Source organism: Aedes aegypti, chromosome 1 (genome assembly GCF_002204515.2).
Source record: "Aedes aegypti strain LVP_AGWG chromosome 1, AaegL5.0 Primary Assembly, whole genome shotgun sequence".
NCBI lineage: Eukaryota > Metazoa > Arthropoda > Insecta > Diptera > Culicidae > Aedes > Aedes aegypti.
In genome coordinates, this window is record NC_035107.1 from 55,024,488 (window position 1) to 55,044,439 (window position 19,952).

The following is a 19,952-nucleotide window of genomic DNA, read 5'->3' on the forward strand; positions in this document are numbered from 1 at the left end:
ATCTGCATCTCTTATTCCAGCAACCGTGTCAAAGCGACCATGATGTGGGACTGGTACTCGCGAGTGGAGAACTCCATGATCAAGAACCTGTTCGTCGGACTGCTGCGGAGCACGCTCAAGTGCACGTACTGCAATGGTGCCAGCGTGACTTTCGATCCCTTTTGGGATCTCAGGTAAGTCTCCCAGCTTTCCTTCCGTTCAGATGAACTGTTCTAATCCCGAACTTCCAGTTTACCCCTTCCGTCCACCAACTCGCGCTGCAAGCTGGAAAACTGCATGGACATGTTCGTCAAGGAGGAAGTCATGGACGGCATCGATCAGCCGACGTGCTCCCGGTGCAAAGCCCGACGGAAGTGCACCAAGAGCCTCACGATCGAGCGGTTCCCCAAATATCTGGTGATACGTGAGTTTTTTTGCGCCTATTTCCCCTCAAAGATGGATTGTTGAGGAACGATACATTTTTTTTTGTTTCGCAGATCTTAAGCGGTTCTCCGAGACCCGGTGGAGCAACAAGCTGACCAACGTGGTCGAGTTTCCAACGGGCGAGCGCGAACTCAACCTACAGCCATACGCTTCCGAGGACCACAGCGGACCGGTTAACTACTCGTTGTACGGGATTTCAAACCATATGGGTGAGTAGAACTCTGAGTATAAACGCCAACGATGGTTAAATACATCTCGATAAGCAAGGGGAAGCAGCCCTAGTCGTGTTCTACGGGTGTTCTTCGTCATCCAAGAACTCCCAGGATTATAATGAATATTAACCCTCAACTCTTCATTCCGGAAACAGAGTACTCTATAGAGTGGTACGGGTGTTTTGAACCTTTCAAAGACTTAATAGAATTATTTTTATAATTTAGTATCTACCAGCGTCGTCAGTGATCTTTTGATGATTTTTAATCATGATGGCACAGATCCTTGACCCTACAAATAGACAAAACATTTTATTGAATTGAATGGATGTTCTAAATTTTAGATCTAAATCGGCTCCACAGAATATGCGTCTTACAAGCGTGAACAATTATCTCGAAACGATCTCCAGAGCGGTTTACACAGCAGTTTCCACATAAGTGTACATGGAATAGTAATCTCCTCAACGTTTTCAAATCGACCATCGGAAAGTTCTCTTGATCTCTCAGTGCTCCGTTGAACTTGATGTTGGCCGTCAGTTTATCCATAATCTCCTGTAGCAGGATAGGGTTAGACAGGTGATTGTCCAATCCCACTGCTTGCAAGTGATCACACAAGATTTGGACGGCTAGTCCAAACTAGATCAACGTTTCCAGCTTTTCAGCTTTGGGGAACTCCTCGAACTTTTGAAGCAAGGTTGTGCACCATCTGCTCTGGCATCCCAAACAGCGTCTGAACCATTGACAGAACTTGGGACTTCCTTGGCTGCTCCTTTCAGCGACCGTAGCAAACTTTCGGAGTCAGTTGTAACTAGTGATGAAGAGCGGCCATTCGATGGGATCACCGCTGAATACCGACTTCTCTCGTGGCCAACTGATGATACGTCGGACCCTGAACAGACTGGTAATGCAAGAACGCGTTTTGGTTCATATTCGCAGAAACATTCGGTGATTGCTCTAACGAATCTACAAAAGGGGCGCTAACATAGGAACTACAAAATTTATATGGGGTGTTGCTACTCTCCGTTCCTGTTGCGCTACGATATGAAAATTTTGGGTGAATTTATTTTGCTCAACTTGGGAACTACTTTCCAGAGCCGTTGGTGGGTTTGTACGTACGGCTAGACCTGTCTGGATTGTTTCTGAGTAGTGCCCATGCTGCTCAGCCGATGTGGGCAAGTTCACCGCGGAGCATTGGTACTCCTCCGAATCCTGTTCAGCCGCTGTGCGCTGTTCCAACACCGATAGATATTCGATCTCCGAGTACTGTTGCGCTGCCGAACAAGGGTCAGGTGCAGGTCTTCCAACTGCTCGATCAACTGCTGCTCTTTAGCTAAAAAGGATTGCTTCTCTTCAACACGCCGAGCTTGCTCCTGCGCGTCCTATCGTTCGAAAAGCTTCAACCGGTTGACAAGGTCCAGTTCTCGCTTCCTCCGTGAATGATTCTCAACCTGATACTGCATTGCTGTCCCTTCAACATGGATTTAATTTCTTGCAGACGCTGCCTGCCTGGGGAAGGTTGTCCGCATTCAGCTGATTTGCATTTCGGGCTAACTCCGATCTCTTCATCCAGAAGGCAAACATACGGTTGGATGTTGACCAGCGGTAGGAGATTAGGGACTTGCACTTGTCGCTCGGAATCGCGGAATTTCAGCTATGATGGCGCGCTGGTGACCACTGACGGAGAATTCACTGATTTCCACGGGTGTCGACGATTCGACCGGCCCACCGGTTTATTCACGGTTCTGGGATAATCTTCTGATGAGCTTGTGGCTACGAACGTAAACCGATAGTCTGGTCGCCACCGTAGGTCATATGCTGCTTATCGAACCACTCTTCAACCTTTTGTCGGCTGCTTGCATGGGTCCGACTGCTTCATCCACTCTTTACACTAATCACATCTTCATCCTACTGGCACAGTAGGTCATGCTTTCGAGCCAAATACTATTTCTCCCGAGCTAGGTTCTCGTTTATCTCCTTCTCGATCAGCAAGTTTTCTTTCTGCAACCGCTATTCTTCCAGCTTCTCTCCTAAGCACCTTTTGTCCTTCAGCTTCTGAAGATGTCGAGCAATCTGCACTCGCCGTGAGCTCGAAGTGCTAGATACAAGTTATCTATTGATAGTTTTTCAAATCGTCTCAGACCCTTAACTATTGAACCACTACTGAGGTCTACATAACGATCTACAGAGCGGTCTCCACAAAGGATTCCACATATATTTGCACTGAGATCTCCACGGAAAAGAGTTAGTACAGAAAGGTGAATCAAAAAGGTGAAAATAGGCAAAGAGGCGATTGTTGAATCAGAGTCGTATTCCCAAAAGGTAGTGGTTGAGTGCAGACACCTGATCATAACGGGTATCGACTTGAGTTTTGCTTTGTTATCGCTGAGCAATCTGGAAGAAGTTCCGAGATCAATTCGGTTGAGAGCAGCGGAGAGGTACATACGCAAATAGCGAATATCCAATAATCAATCGGTTCAGCCAAAAACTGAATTCAGGTTAGACTGGTCAGTTTCCCTGCTAAAAGTCATTACTTGGGATACGAAACAGATCGAATAAGATGTTTCAAAAGCATGGCCACCAGACGAGGGGATGCACAGTCCTGGATGGATTCGAACTCTGCAAGAAGTGCAGCAAAAAGCAGTCTATGGCAAGGCCAACGATGGTGAAGGTAACGCAGCGTATATGCAACGATATTATACAACATTTGTACGGTTTCCATGCAGAATGGTATTGAAGTCTTGCAGTGTACTGGTTGGGTGTAGTTGTCACTTTACATCGAGGCGGCAGATGAGCAGTACATTCATATGTTGGATGTGCTCACCGTTTAGTTCATCGGACGAATGAATTCATCATCCATTCCGGCGACGAACCCGCCGAAGGCCGATCCGTTACCACATCGGCAAGACCAGGACACTCAGTGTATCCTCTACCTCTACCTCGTCGAAGTAGAGCTCTGCACCGATCTACGTCAGAGAAGCCATTGTTGCAGAGGTCCTGTAGCAGTAAGGTGGTGTAGAAGAAGAGGGTCCCTTCTTCTTCTCCACCACTTACTGCTAAGATTAGACTAGGTTAAGAAAGTGGGAGTGAAGCTAGCCAGTCAATATTTTTTTTTCAAAAACTTCTGTGGTAGACTAAATTAAGTGCGAAAACTTCCTGACCGCGAGTTTTATTGGTGAGCGTGCCGACCCTGAGGTTTTGAGTCAAGGAGCCTCAGTGGTGCTCCCGATTGACCTACCCAATAATTACATCGTAACCTATCGATGAATAACATGAACTGGAGAGTTAGCGAAGAATGCACTCATAGAATTGGGTTGTTTTAGTAAAGACAAATTCACAGTTTTACGTAGCTTGATCGAAAGAGCGCATTTTTCTATGTATAACACGATTTTATTGTACTTCATTATCCTAATGTTGATATTATAAATGATTGAAAAAGATTTGAATTCGTCGACTCAATGACATTTCAATTCACATAATGACAGCTTGTCCCGAAGTAAAATTTGCCGAGGGGTGATTCAAAAGTGATTTCCATACTAATTTCAAATTTGTTTTAAAAGTAGTTCCAGGTCACGGAAAATTGCGAAACTTTGCATTCTAGTTTAATTTTCAACGCAGATTCAGAATATGTAAGAAACTGGATACCCCTAAACAAGCCAATTGCCTCTACAGATTTGCTACGAGAAACTGGACAGCGTGGTAGTTGAAGAATGGGTAACAATAGTAAAAAGGACACCACGGAAACCTACTTATCGAATAACGATGGCCAAAAACAGCAAGCTGAAATGTTCTGAAATGTTTTTGACAAGTTCGGTTATGTCATTTGTCATACCTGGCCAGAAAAACTGCGATCGAGCACGAGCCAACGTTTTTTCAATACCCAAATGCGGTGCATGTAACCAATTAGAAATACACCTCTGCATTGCAGTCGGAATGATCAACCGATGTTCTTTAAACAGTAATTCATTTTCATAGTGTAACAAGTCTCGATATTTGTAGAAGGCCTGGCTCAAGTCATCTAACTGATGAAAAGGTGGCCACCCCTTTTCGACATAATAAGCAATAGAGTGATTCCAAGCAACAGCACCAAAATTTGGTAAATTTTTTAATTCATTTTTTTCTATTGAGCTGAAACTTTGCACAGTTTTCCAGTTCCATCTAAATCGTCATTTTCCGATATCAAATCTTCAAGTTGAGTCACGACTAACTTTTCAAAAAGGGTGTATGTGAAAATAGTTCAAAAATATTCAAAAAGCTGCACAGCAAAAACGGTTCGTTCGATTGTTAGACAACTAAAGAAACAAAGTTATACAACTAAATAAAGATTCAAAAAAAAATACACACAGTAAAAAAAATTCTTTTTGCATTAAAAAACATAATTTTTGACACAAAAACTCAAATATCTCAAAACCCTATCGGAATACCAACGTAATTTTTTGAGGGAAAACGGTCCATTATATTAGCTATCTACCATAAAAATTTGGTGATGGGTAAACCAATAAACAAAAAAGTTATGACATTTCAAACATGTCACAATTTTTCACATTTAGTAGAAAAAAAAATTTATTTTTTTCGGTGTAAATTATTACGGGAACCGCAGTTTGTTGCTGATTTTATTGTTAAGGGACTTGCGTGAATTAAACAAGTCGTTTTCATGTATTCATTAGTATTATGTATATTATATGTATAAATATTATGTATATGTATAAATATTATATGTATATGTATATATGTATAAATTGAAATGAATTAACAGATTACACGAAAATAATTTTTTTTTTACCAGGATATTTTTTTTAGAGTATGATCGATGAGTTTCTAAAACGTTATATATAAACTTTAAAAGTTTTGGATTTGGGTATGCGTTATGAGATCATGAAAACATTTTATTAATACTTATTTATTTATTTATTGTTATCCAATTTTTTTACAATATCGAACACTTTTGCATCATTATCAGTACAGTTCGAGTATAGTTTTGCTTTAATTTTATTTTCTGACAATGGAATGAAACAGTGAAATTTTTGGGTTCCTTGGATCGTTTTTCGCGTTATTATATTGCTCGCTGAGCTCTGATGCCGTTAATTCGTACTCTTCAGTAGTAGTAGTAAAACAAAATGATAATTTTGTTAAATCTTCTTCTTTTCTGCGATTCGCCCAATCAAATAGTTCTTTTGCAGTTTTAATTGGATGCTCACGTTCTTTGGCTAAACTTGCTCTTGTGGCCATGCGCTTTAATGGTTCCTCCAATAGCATCACAAGGACCTTTGCCATGTGACGTAGCAAAAAAATGCCATTCTGCATCAATTCCGTACTTTGATTTAAATTGACATAGGCTCGAAAAATTCTTACGGTTTTTGTACTGCGATGCTGCTCCATCAGACATGAAATATATCTTTCTGATTTCTTTATCCTTATCAAACGCGTAAAAAAGTTAATCATTTTGGCAATGAACAAATTTACAGATACTGAGTCGTGTCTTAAATCTTCGGAAATTACAATAAATCTAAAATGTTCAATTTGCGTACTTCCATTGAAATAAATAACGAATGGATGAATTGTAGCTTGTTGTACGTTCCAGTGATGGGACTGCACTTCATCTTGCAATACAAAGCTATAGTTTTCAGAAAAATCACAAATGACTAAAAATTCACCATCTTGTAATGTATTTTTCGTATTTTTTTAAAAAAAGCGGGATTGCTCTGTTTTAATAATGTCGTGAGGAATTAAACTTTCTTATTTCAAGCAAAAAAATGACACAAACTCATCTACAGGTTTTACAATAGTTTCTAGGTCACACCTATCCGTGGTCACCCATTGCCCAAATCAGTGGTCACCAAACTGCGGCCCGCGGGCCGCATGCGGCCCTCAGATAGGTTTTGTGCGGCCCGCGGAGTGATTTTGAATATTGGAGCTGTGCGGCCCGCACCTTGTGATTTCAGAAGTTGAAAAGATATCTTCTGCAATCTCTGGCAAACGTTTCTCTGTAGTAAGTCATTTGATAATTTTCCAAATTTTCTCTTCCTCATGCGTGGAATGGTTATCTAGAAACGAAGGAAAACAATTTCAATTTCTTATTTCTTTGTTTGTTTGATAACCCAAAGTTTCTTCAAGTCTGATATCATCGTTTTAGAAACACCAAAGTTTTCAACGTTCTAGTAGCGCAGTTTTCAAAGTTAAAGTAAGAAAGCGAGTTTCCAAGTATTTCTATTGTAATTCTAAAATAACGCTGAAGTCATAGTTTTTATTCGGCTTAGGTTTTTTTTCTTCTATGGAGGTTAATTGTTGACATTATTCTAATTGTATTAAAAAATGTTTATAATATTGAAAGTTTATCAATCCCATCATCATCTTTAAAGAAATAATCCACCCGCCCTTATCTTTTGAATCGGTATTGAATTGATTATGATCATGATGTTTCACTTTCGGAAATCCTGTAATTTTTGACATTTATCTTCGCACGAAGGATGAACTCTTGAGAATCCAGGGACATCAGTGTTAATTTGGAAAGATGATTGAAACCGCTGGTAACTGCCAGACATAATAGGCACGCAAATTCCAGAAATCACCTGCCCTGAAAATTGAAAAGGAGAAAAAGAAAAGCTGAACACAGAAGGTGCTGAAGCTATCGTACAATAATCATTGCTGGTAACGCTGTCTGGGCGGACCAATCAGAGGCTTGGTTCATTTTGGCACGAAATTTAAGTAAGTGTTGTCGAGTCTCGTTTCAAATCGATCCCCATCGTTACCCATTCAAGTTGAGTAGCAAATATCGAAAAACTCGATTGAATGAGTCGTGCCAAGCGAATTTTTTGGTCGAAAGTAATTCTAATCGAGTCGTTTGGGTATCTCCAGACATCCAGAATGTACGTAATAACCAAATTACCTTTTGCGTTATGCTATGCTTATTTGTGCAAAGTTTTCACGCATAAGATGTCGCGAAAAAGGCCTTATACATACTAAAGTGGAGGCGATATACGTGCATATTTTATACGGTGAAACATATCATGCAATGCGAGTGTGTAGATTTCCTTGCGAAATTAGTCTATACCTTTATGCGACTTAATTTATGATAACAAATTTTATTTGACAGCTGCTACGGAATGATCCGACTTACTTTATACAAGTATACGGGACGAAATGGAATGTACATATGAACTCATAAAAATAGCGTTTTATGCGAGGAAACTCATCGCATCAAACGATTTCATCCACCATGTAGTGCGGGAGTGATGCAGTTTGTACAAATAAACGACTTTATTCGTATACTGTTATGCGACTTCTGGTTGTCTGATATGTTTACATCTAGTGGCCCGCGACGTGTTTAAGAGAATGGATGGCCCGCATAACCAGTTAAGCTGAGAACCACTGGCTCAATGATAACTGATCAAATATAATTTTCTTCAACTCAGCGAATAAAGTATTTTCCCAATGATGAAGAATCTGGACAATCCGAAACAAGATCGTAGATAGCAATTTGATGTTGTATTTTTCACACAAAAGACTACCAGTTAAAATTTTTAATATCCTTTGATAAATTGATTCTTTTCAAACTATGTAAGATTAGGTTAAATTTTCGTGTGTTGTGCACACACAAACATTATGTGTTCCCTGAATTGGATAGAAGCTTGCATTGCCTTGGACGAAGGCTTGCAAATGAGGAAAAACCTACCTTAATATTTCGTTAATTTCCTTGAAGCGTGTATACGCTTCTTTCAAAGTAGTCCATCATTAATCGTTTTTGGATTGCTTGACGCTTTCCATCTTTTTTACAGATACATATCTTTTTGGCCAGGCATAGCTCTACTTACTTCATCGTCTTCAAAATATTGAATTATTTTTTCTTTGTCTCATCTGTGAATGAAGTACTCGACCTAGCATTTTTGGTTGCAAGACAGTTATTTTTGAATTGTTTTTGCCTCTTTTGCTGTATTTCTATTGGTTTTGAACTCATCAATGGCGTCTTGAATAGACCACGAGCTTGGCAGCATCGACAAAATCAATAATTTTTCTTTCCTTGTCGTGACTAGATTCGAGAACCTTTCCTTCATATTCATAATTACCTCATCGTAGTCTGTATTTTCCACATCCTCCAGGTCCTAATTTGAAGAGGTTTCTTCGTACAGCTTCGTTGATTTCACGGTATTTTTTCTCGGGATAATTGACGTAACCCATCTTCGTCCATATAATCGGAGTCACTTTTATTCCAGCTATCCTTCGTTGAAGCGTTCGATGTTGACCTTCTGGATGCACTCATCTTCTGATTGATTTGTTAAACAGATGTCGCTGATGGTACCGTGGCAAGACATATCTGCCACTTGGGTACTTCTGGTAACTCCTCAGTTGTTGTCGGTGCATCTAGTAATTCCTCAGTTGTTGTTGTTTTCGAACTTCCTGCAACCTGATCCACCGATGATGTACAGATTGCCCGTTTGTCCAACGTTTAAACGGCAGGTACGTACAAATGCGTAAATTTGTATTCAATGTAGACATTGGAGCATAACCAGCCGCTTTCAGTTTATCTATGGTGGCTTTCGGTGAGATTTTCGTAGCTCTTTCGAACACTTTTTTTTCTGCAAACGGCCTGCAACAGTTGAGGAAAGCGAACTACTCATGTTGCTCGTTAGATTTGATAAACAAAATCACTTTTAAGTTTTTACTGACTAGTTTTGGTGTCGTTTGCTTGACTGAAGAGAAATTTTACAATTAAATCTTTATAACCATAGTGGTAGTATATTTTTAGCTTTTTCGTGAGTATGTTCATGGTATGTACCTATCATGTTTTTGATGTTGTTGAAGTTACTCGCTTTCTCCAAATATGATTAACAAAGTCTATTCTCTATCAAGGCGGGTCTATACCCAGGTGTAATCAGATTTTAAACTTTGTGGAGAAAACCAGCGCCGAGAAACCGACCTGCTTTACGTATACTAGATCACCTGGGTATAGACCCGCCTTGTTCTCTAACGAGATAAACTTTTTGCAGGTAAACTAGTCGTATACCTGTATAGAAAACTTTTTTTAATGACTTTTGTCTTCAATATTAGATTTCTTATAGTTTCTTTATCAAAAAGGTTTCAAACACTATTGAGAGAATTTTTCTTCAGTTACGTTACAATTAAAAAATATGACCACTACCAAGACTTTAGATCCAACACTGGATCGCGTCTAACGTTTCTAATAGATGCTATAATAGTTATGAATAATTAAATAAAAATATCATGAAAAACAACTTGTTAACCTCATTGTTGGTACCCTTAACAAAAACTTCAGCAACCAAACTGGCGGTCCTAAAAAAAATTAACAATGAAAAAAAAAATTTTTTTTTCACTACAGTGTCGAATTTGTGAAAATATTTGAAATGTCAATAACTTTTTGTTTATTGGCTTACCATCACCCAAATTTTTATGGTAGATAGCTAATATAATGGACCGATTTTTCCCATCAAAAAAATTACGTTGGTATTCCGATAGGGTTTTGAGATATGTGAGTTTTTGTGACAAAAATGATGTTTTTTTTAATGCAAAAAAAAAAATTTTAACTGTGTTTTTTTTTTTTTTGGAATCTTTATTTAGTTGTCTAACTTTGTTTCTTTAGTTGTCTAACAATCGAACGAACCGTTTTTTGCTGTGCAGCTTTTTTGAATAATTTTTTGAACCATTTCACAAAAGTTAGTCGTGACTCAACTTGAAGATTTGATATCGGAAAATCTCGAAAACTTATTCAACAGACCTCAAGTCAAAAAGTATACAACTTTACTTAAATCGATTCTACGTGTTTTCGCAGACGAAATTCTACACATTTTGCTCTAAACCAACTCGATTTTTCACTTTTGGAACGTTAACTTTCCGGAATTACAAAACGACGAAAAGTAAGATTTTCAACTTTCCGCTTCCTAACCACTTACTTTCGCCGCTCCGCTGTATGGAGAGACAAACTGACTTAACCACGAATCAAAACAAAACACTACTTGAGCCGATTTTACACTGATACAAAAACGTCGAAAGTAACTGATAAATCGGTTTATCATTTTGTAAATAAATTTTTTGTGGGAAATAACAGGAACTCCCTAGTTTTTTGAATGCGAGCTTATTGTAATGCAAAAATTTAAGCAATGTACACGGGCGAAAAAATGTGAAAAAGGGTGAAAAAACTGTATGGAAGTTACTTACGTCGATTTGAAAAAAGTAATCGAGAAATGACGTTTAGATGGAACCTGAAAAACTGTGCAAAGTTTCAGATATTTTTGAAATGGTCGATCAGAATCGACTTGCATGCCTCCGGTGGTATCCCTCAATACGACGATATCGATCATCATTTCCAAGCTTTTCCGATGTAGTAATTATAATTATCAGTAGACATACATGCTTGCTGAGAGACTGCATGAATCATGCCACTCCAACTCCTCACTAAAATCAACATCATCTGGAAGGGATGCCCCTAGAAAGACAATCAGCACAAGTAAGTTTTTACCCGGGGTGTACACAATTTCCATGCCTGGATATTTCAAAGATGTAAAAACATACGCTGAAGACGAGGAGTAACATCATCGATATCCCTCTTAACTAAGGTTTCTAAATGGTTTATGGTCTGATTGTACAACAAACCGACGACCATACAAGTAATGGTGGAACCTCTCACACGCAAAGACGATGGCTAACAATTCTTTCTCGATTTGAGCCCACTTCTGCTCGCTTTTTTGAAAGTGTTCGAGAGGCAATACGCAATAGGTTTTCCGTCTTGCATAATCACGCTGCCTAAACCATCTTTTGAGCTATCTGTTTGTAACACGACTTGTTTATCACCATCAAATATAGCCAAAACAGGTGCTTTAGTGATAGATGCTAGAAAATCTTTCAGCTCTTGATCATGATCATCGGTCCAGTTTCCATTCAACGTCATTTTTTGTTAAATTCCGGAGATGCGCCGTCCGCTGGAGAAGTTAGGAATAAATTTGCTGAGATATTTCAGAAGCCCAAAGAACACGAAGAACGTCTGATTTATTACTGGGCTTAGGCATATCGATAATTGCCTGAACGTACGATGAGTCTGGTGCAATCGTATCCTTGGATGCAATGTGGCCCATAAATTTAACTTTATCGGTTCGGTACTCTGAATTTTCGTTGGATTAAATCTGATATTATTATCCGAGCTCGCTGTAGGACTTTTGCTAGAATCTCCATCAATGTTCTTTGTATCCTTTCCGGCTATTAACATGTCATCAACATATACTCAACGCCGGGAAATCACCAAACAACTGAACCATCCGCTTTTGAAACATCTCAGGCGCACTGCTGATACCAAAAGGAACCCGCTTCCAAACGAAACGACCAAATGGGGTCCATGAAAGTGGTCAAATCTGAGCTTTGATGATCGAGTTCCATCTGCCAAAATCCATTACGTAGATCCAACACTGTGAATACCTGCTTACCAAATTCAATACGACATAGTATATCTTCGATTTTGGGAATGAGGAAGTGCTTTTTTTATGCAGGCATTCAAAGGCTTAGGGTCAGACAGATCCTGAGAGAACCATTTGGCTTTTCAACAATTTGCATATTATTTACCCAGTCAGTCGGATAATCTACTGGACAAATAACTTCCTGTTCAACCATAGACTTTACAGTATGGCCCATAAAAAAATGCGAAAAATTGTTTGAACGTGAATATAGCATCGACAAGCGTTATTTTCATTGTTTTTGGATAGTGAATGTAATTTCTGATTAATGTAGTATATTCTGACAACAACTTCGCTATCAAGGACAATTTTTGTCAATATTTTTTTTACTGTTCTGGATAATGTTATAAAACAAATAAGTTCAAAGGTTTTGTCCGCCCAAAAGCTAGAAACAGCGTCTAATTGTCGTATACTCTGGTGATAAACTTTCCTCCATCAAAAATCACACTTTATTGTTCAACATTTTTAGTTTGTTTGGTATCAGAGGATAGAGGAGTTCTTAGAAGAACGTGTTTTTCATGATTACAAGATAAAATATTTTGTCAGGGTCATAGTTTTTGAGGGCATTTGCGTCTTATAGGTTTGATATGCCTTTATTTTTTGTTAAGGTTTGAATAAAAAATAAATACAGAGGCCTATAACAGATTTTTGAGGATATTTTTTTCCATCGGTTAGAGACAACTTATATCAATACTAGCTCATAGGTTTTAAACAAAACGGAGCCGCTTATCACACTTATATGAAGGGTTCAATCAAAGCTCTGCATAATGAGCCGTTTTTTCGAAAATATGTTTAAGTCTCCAATTACCAGGTATGAATCAATTGTGTCATTTGATATGGGCGTTTGCTGAAGACAGGCCTGTGAAGAAATCCCGCGCCATCGTTGATGTTTTAGAAGCTTTCATCACACAGATATTGAACTCGACGTCCGCATGATAAATTTGAAGGTATGCTTCCAATTCCTCTCTGGTAAGGGGTGAAAGTAACAGATAAAAATCATATCCAAAGCGAAAAACTGAGTCTTAATAGATTAAACAATACAAGTAATAGAATAATATTTATGTTTCATTCACATTTTCTATGTAAAAACTACCATAAAACATGATATGAACCATTTCGCATTTTTTATGGGCCATACTGTAGCTCAAACCTTCAAAACGATCATGAAGACTTAAAAGAATTCTCTTCTTGTAGTGAAGCGTAGGAATGGAAATTTTCTTTCAGAACAATAGAACAAGTGCCTGGGACTTACCTAGACCTTCAAAAACAGTAACGATTGTGCTGGACGAAATCAAGTTTTACTTTCAGGGAATTCTGGATCAGACCGTACGGCATTTAGACGTTCAACAAAACCGAAAGCTATACATGAATCAAGACCTAGTATAGGCTCATATGAGTCATCAACAACCAGGAATTTTGCATTATGGGTACCTTTTTATCAGGATCGAAACAGGGAAGAAGAAAGAACGTTAGACACAGAGGCATTGCGAATGTAGGGGACCTTCAACCCGTTTTACGCATTTCATTGGAATACAATTCACATCAGCTCCTGTGTCAACTTGAAGTCCACCGGATTGTCTTCAATCAAATATCGCTTTGTCCACCTGACGAGATACCCTACACTGAGCACAGAAATTGCGTACGAATTTCATAAGAGAACGCTTGTGAATTGATTTCTTGACTGATTTTCTCTCTTTCATAAGACTCTTATGAAACACAAAACGTCCGATATTCACAAGAAATTCTTTGTCGTTATCATTAGAGATCTTATGAATATCTTATTTTCCTAATTCAAAGAGCGATTCCTCTAATACATAATGGTCCTAAAGATTCCATAATTGATATCTATGATCCTTCATAGAGTATCTTATGCTATTATACCTATTTGTATTATGAACGCAATGATCGATGGAAGTTCACAAGTTTTTCTAATGAGTCTCATTAGATGCTTCTTATGTCTTTATTCCAAAAGAATTTCGTATGAAATTCTTACGTGGTTTTTGATAGGAAGTCGACTGTTTTTCACAAGTGTTACTAATCATTGTCATACGCGCGCTTATGAATCTCAATCGTGATTATTTTGTTATTGCATCTCTCCACGTAATTCATAAGATTTTCGTATGAAATTGTTAAAGAAAAATCGTACTCCATTAGATTGTCTTATGAATGCCAATGATCAATGCGGTTGATATCCAAAAAGAGTGTCTTATGGAATTATATCTGTCCATGTAATGAGTGTTATTTCATAAGTATGTTGTGGAATGTTATAAGATTCTCGAATGAAAACAAAATACTTCTTATGTCGTTATTCCATAAGAAATTCTTAAGTCTTCATACGTTCCGTTTCCTCAGCGTATCATTGCCACTGTTCGAATTCATTCTATAACATAAATCAGAAGTACTAAGTGACGTTACCTTTGGTTGACTTGCATTAACATTATTTGTTTCCCAATTACCTGATTCTCGCCAGTTGAGATTGTGTTATGCTTTTCCTCTAGCTGATGAACGTTTCGATTCCCTTTGTCTCCCGATCTTGTTGCCTGCAGAATCGTTAAAATGACCACGTCGGCCACAAGCGTCGCAGTTCACCTTTCTCGCTGGAAAAAGAGGCGATGTCTCTCGTTGAAGGTCTGCCCACAGTTGTAGCACGATGCTTTCTTGACGAATGCCACATCTTCCTTGACTGGTTCTTCTACGACGACGTGCATTTCATGGTGCGCCTTGTTATCGAGAAGTTGTTTATTCTCAGTTGCCGCTTCAAAATATCTTGCATGTTTCCACCACACTTCGCAACGGTTCATCTTTTCCATCTAGTAGCTTCAGCTGAAGCTTCTTATCGGATCCTGAACGCCAATTATAATACGATCACGAAGCATTCGATCAGCATATGAAGAATGACACGTAGCACATTCATATTCGCAGTACGCCAGTTTGAGTTCGGAGAGCCGTTCAAAATCGGCAAATGATTGCTTCTCCTTTTGAACAATCATATTAAACTTAAATGCCTCCATGGCAACATTCTTCCGCGGTAGACAATAGCCATCAAAATGCCGTAATAACATCTGCTAATGTACGCTGTACATTTTGTCCTCCGGTTCCAGTTGCGTTCACGTTACCAGCCGAATCCCAGTAGCACCAACAGCAGCAGCAGAATTCCCAGCAGCAACAGTCTCAGCAGCAACAGTTCCAGCAACAACGGTCGCCCCACTAACATACTGTCAACATCACCGGCGTTCGGAAAGAGTGTGTTGTATATTTCCACCCCACGCTCACCAATGAGCCACAAGAATGTTTGCTATTTTATTACGCTCCACATCAGCATTCTTGTTACTTGCGATCATATATATATAGAACTGTTGCTTCCATTTAGGCCACTCTCTGGCCAAGTTCGTACAATCCAATGGTTGCAGTAAACGTTGATCCATTTTCGCTTCCGTATCAATAAAACAGCAACAAAAAGTTCGTTCCACTCTTCCTCTTTCGCTTCACCGTTTGTTACTTCAGTTGGTCGATTGACGTAAAGATCAAAAGCTTTCGTGCTGTCAACATTCGATCTCTCACGTTTGGAGCTTTTTCGTTCACTTCAATCTTGCTTCACCAATACACAAATGTTCACTCGAAGTTTCTCGAACGTGTTTTGTGAGCTTGAAACTTTTTTTTTTTATTTCGCAAAGCTTGCGAACAGCACAAAATTGCACTTATTTAAAAAAAAAAACACGCGACGATTTTCGCGACGATTTATATACGATTCCGAGCTCACCACTTCTGACACCATGTAAGAAGTGTCTTTAACGGTAATAAAACACGGATTTACACGGTTCAATACGACGATTTTTTTTGCGACGTGACTATCCGTCCACTGCTCAATGACTACTGACTAATGCTCTAAGAGGAAGTTCATGCCGAATACTACAGTGTTGCTAGATATACAATCTTATTACAGTGATCCTTGCGGTGACCGGTGATACTGCGGAAGAAATGGAAATGCTGATGTTGGAATCGAACGATTTCATCGAGACTAGGATTGCTGGAGTCAAGCTTCAATTGGCTCATCATAAAACGGTGATAATTCTGGTCAGCAACTACAATGCAGTTGAGTGCTTCGAGGATGCTGTCGGAGGACACACAATCTCATCGAAGCGCTCTCTAAAGAACCTAGGTGGGATGCCCGACGACCGCATGAACTTGCAATCAGCCATTTGTACTGTTATCCATGTTAGCGTCTTCTCGGCATGTCAGAAACGCTGATCATCGTTAAAAACGTTCGGTACCGACGGCTGCTACTGCGTACGCGCAACATCTCAAAGCAGCGTAGCCGGAACAGAGTGAACTTGATAAGGCCGTTTTAAACACTGCTTTAGTTCAATGAAAGGAGTCATTGACGACGTAATTGTAAATTGAAATCTACGGAATAGTTAGTTAGACGAGGAATGCAGACCCGACAGAATGGTCAACGCTATAGACAACAAACGTGAACAGTAGAACCGCTTCTTGTGAAAAAATGGAGCAGATTTACTGTGCTTAAGAAGCACGCAAGTTCTTTCAGAAACATAACTTATCTGGCAAAGATTTCGTTATCAAACCAATCGCTTAATTTACTACTGCAACGTGGAAAAGATTATGGGCCCATAACACACGTTTTACCTGAAAACAAAATTGAAAAAAAAACTTTTAAGTCAATTTTGTCTGAATATACTGGTATTTTACCCCGACTCAATTCTATCTAGCACATTGTCTCATGAAATTTTGTTTTATTGATGATCGCTTTTTCTTCTATTCCACAAAGGATCCACCGCTGGCGGTCATTATGTTGCCGTGTGCAAACATCCGGTCACCAAAGAGTGGAACGAGTTCAACGATAATTTGTACGTGTCATATAAAATTCCTTCAACTTTCAACTATTTATAATTTTCGATTTACCTTCCAGTGTGAGCGAAACGTCCGAGAGAAGTTTGGTTACATCCAGTGCCTACGTGTTGTTCTACGAGCGAGCGTGAGAAAAATTTCCTAAAGTGCAGCCTCAGTAGAAAGTCAACAATTGAAATTATGAAATGGTTATTTTATTTAAAAAAGAGAGACACTTGCAAGAACAAAACAATTACCTAAAACCAAAAAAAAAAACAAAACGAAGAACGAAGAACAATATTAACAATTGAAACAACAAGATAGATCTATGTAAGGTAGGAATCGGAAGTGGAATTTCGCCGCACCGAAACGACATACATTTAACGTAAGCTAAACCAAACCAGTGAGGAAGAGCTGCAAAGCAGAACTACTATAAGCACGAGAGAAGGCAGAACTAGATTTGTAATATTTATTTTTCTATTTATTGACAAAAGCATAAGAATACTAGAAACCAAGCAGATAATAACAAAAATAACGTTAGTACGAAACGTAGTCATCCCCTGAAATTCTAAGTCCCATTATTGTTGAAAATGTTTTCTTTAACTTGTTATTATTTATTTACACATCACTTAGCGTCCAGAGAATTATATTATTTAAAAAGAAAATGTTAGTCATTTTCTAATTTTACCCCTAATTTATTGTGGTTAATTTTAACTTCTCTAAAACTCTAAAGCAACCAGTCCCAAGGTAATCTCTGAAAAGTGAAACCGAGAAATTATAATGAATGAGTAACGTAAGAGACAAAACAAACTTAGATCATTTAGAGACAAGTTGTTATAAAATACTAGAGTAAATGCAAAAGAAATGAAGATCCAACTAGTTCCAAGCACTTCTCGAGAAAGAGAAAAAAAAGCATGCTAAATGGCTCGAAGAAAGTAAGAGGTGCAAAACTAAGAGGAAAAGTCAATGGAACTATCCTTCGTCAGGTGTCTCTGATGTCCCAAAATTAACCATTGTTGCGTTGTGTTGAAAATTAATAAAAACGAAAAAGTCAATTCATTCGTGGGAGTTTTCTCGTTCGGGCGATCCGAAATTCTGAAACACGTTATCACATGTTGCAAACGTTCAACATTAAAAATTAGGTATTTTATTCTGTGAACGCCTGAATATACACAATACAATAATAATAGTTTACGGAACAAGTTGCAGAAAGATGATTTTTACAGCACGAGTCGCAAATTTATCCTACGAGGCTTGCCAAGTGAGAGAGGACCTCTCTCTCTCTCTCTCTCTCTCTCTCTCTCTCTCTCTCTCTCTCTCTCTCTCTCTCTCTCTCTCTCTCTTCTCTCTCTCTCTCTCTCTCTCTCTCTCTCTCTCTCTCTCTCTCTCTCTCTCTCTCTCCTCTCTCTCTCTCTCTCTCTCTCTCTCTCTCTCTCTCTCTCTCTCTCTCTCTCTCTCTCTCTCTCGTCTCTCTCTCTCTCTCTCTCTCTCTCTCTTCTCTCTCTCTCTCTCTCTCTCTCTCTCTCTCTTCTCTCTCTCTCTCTTCTCTCCTCCTCTCTCTCTTCTCTCTCTCTCTCTCTCTCTCTCTCTCTCTCTATCTGCTCTTCTCTCGTCTCTCTCTCTCTCTCTCTCTCTCTCTCTCTCTCTCTCTCTCTCTCTCTCTCTCTCTCTCTTCTCTCTCTCTCTCTCTCTCTCTCTCTCTCTCTCTCTCTCTCTCTCTCTCTCTCTCTCTCTCTCTCTCTCTCTCTCTCTCTCTCTCTCTCTCTCTCTCTCTCTCTCTCTCTCTCTCTCTCTCTCTCTCTCTCTCTCTCTCTCTCTCTCTCTCTCTCTCTCTCTCTCTCTCTCTCTCTCTCTCTCTCTCTCTCTCTCTCTCTCTCTCTCTCTCTCTCTCTCTCTCTCTCTCTCTCTCTCTCTCTCTCTCTCTCTCTCTCTCTCGCGCGCCACCTGGCACCACATGCTCCTGCACGGCCGCAACAAAAATCTTTCACCAACTTTATGTTACTTCCCCTACATAAATAATATGATTAAGCAACTAAACCCACCATCACCCACGAGCCATTCCCCTCGGAACTGCTCTTGGCATTACTTCATGGGAGAGACTATTTTGCTAACCGCTGCACTACTCCTTGCTTCGCTTTCTGCGTGTGACTCTCGTGCATCTTACGCTCCTGTATTTCCCTTGATCTCTTCGTACTGCTGGCATCGCGCCAGGGCCATGTTTCTACTGCCGCTTCTATTATTGCTACGCTTCGTTGCTCTTTCTGCGACGTGTTTGGGGCTGGCATCTCGCCAGAGCACTGCGCAACTTTTGCGCCTGCTGCTAATCCGCCGATTCTCGAGAGTGCTTCGTGAAGCCCAAGCAGGACAGTTCGGTTTTGCGTCGTCCGATTGATTTGGCTGACGGATTCGCGCGTATTTTCGTTGCCGGAGAATTTTTTTCCCCCTGTTTGGGAGCGTCTTGCTGGGCAGTGCTTCGTTGAAGCCCAAGCAGGACAGTTCGGTTTTGCGTCGTCCGATTGATTTGGCTGACGGATTCGCGCGTATTTTCGTTGCCGGAGAATTTTTTTTCCCCTGTTTGGGAGCGTCTTGCTGGGCAGTGCTTCGTGAAGCCCAAGCAGGACAGTTCGGTTTTGCGTCGTCCGATTGATTTTGCTGATGGATTCGCGCGTTTTTGTTGCCGGAGAATTTTTTTCCCCCTGTTTGGGTGCGTCTTGCTGGGGTAGTGCTTCGTGAAGCCCAAGCAGGACAGTTCGGTTTTGCGTCGTCCGATTGATTTTGCTGATGGATTCGCGCGTTTTTGTTGCCGGAGAATTTTTTTTTTTCCCCCTGTTTGGGAGCGTCTTGCTGGGCAGTGCTTCGTGAAGCCCAAGCAGGACAGTTCGGTTTTGCGTCGTCCGATAGATTTTGCTGACGGTTTCGCGCGTGTTTTCGTCGCCAGAGATTTTTTTTTTTTCTCTGTTTTGGAGCGTCTTGCTGGGTACGTATTTGGGAAGGCCCAAGCAAGACGGTTTATTTACGGGAC

The 19,952-nt window shown here is 39.7% G+C and overlaps 1 protein-coding gene across 4 annotated transcripts in view; it reads left to right on the forward strand.

Moving 5' to 3' along the window:
* The window catches only part of LOC5574012 (ubiquitin carboxyl-terminal hydrolase 2), a 62,936-nt gene extending 44,947 nt beyond the window's left edge, over positions 1–17,989 (forward strand). For 3 of the 4 annotated variants that reach the window (XM_021852720.1, XM_021852783.1, XM_021852839.1), the window contains 5 exons: positions 21–173; positions 231–403; positions 477–632; positions 16,872–16,950; positions 17,013–17,172. In XM_021852720.1, coding sequence (XP_021708412.1) covers positions 21–173; positions 231–403; positions 477–632; positions 16,872–16,950; positions 17,013–17,082 — 631 coding nt within the window. In that variant the 3' untranslated portion in view covers positions 17,083–17,172. Of the gene's footprint in view, positions 1–20; positions 174–230; positions 404–476; positions 633–16,871; positions 16,951–17,012 lie in introns of all 4 variants that reach the window. The other variant, XM_021852676.1, reaches the window with a different exon arrangement.
* The last annotated feature ends 1,963 nt before the right edge of the window (positions 17,990–19,952 follow it).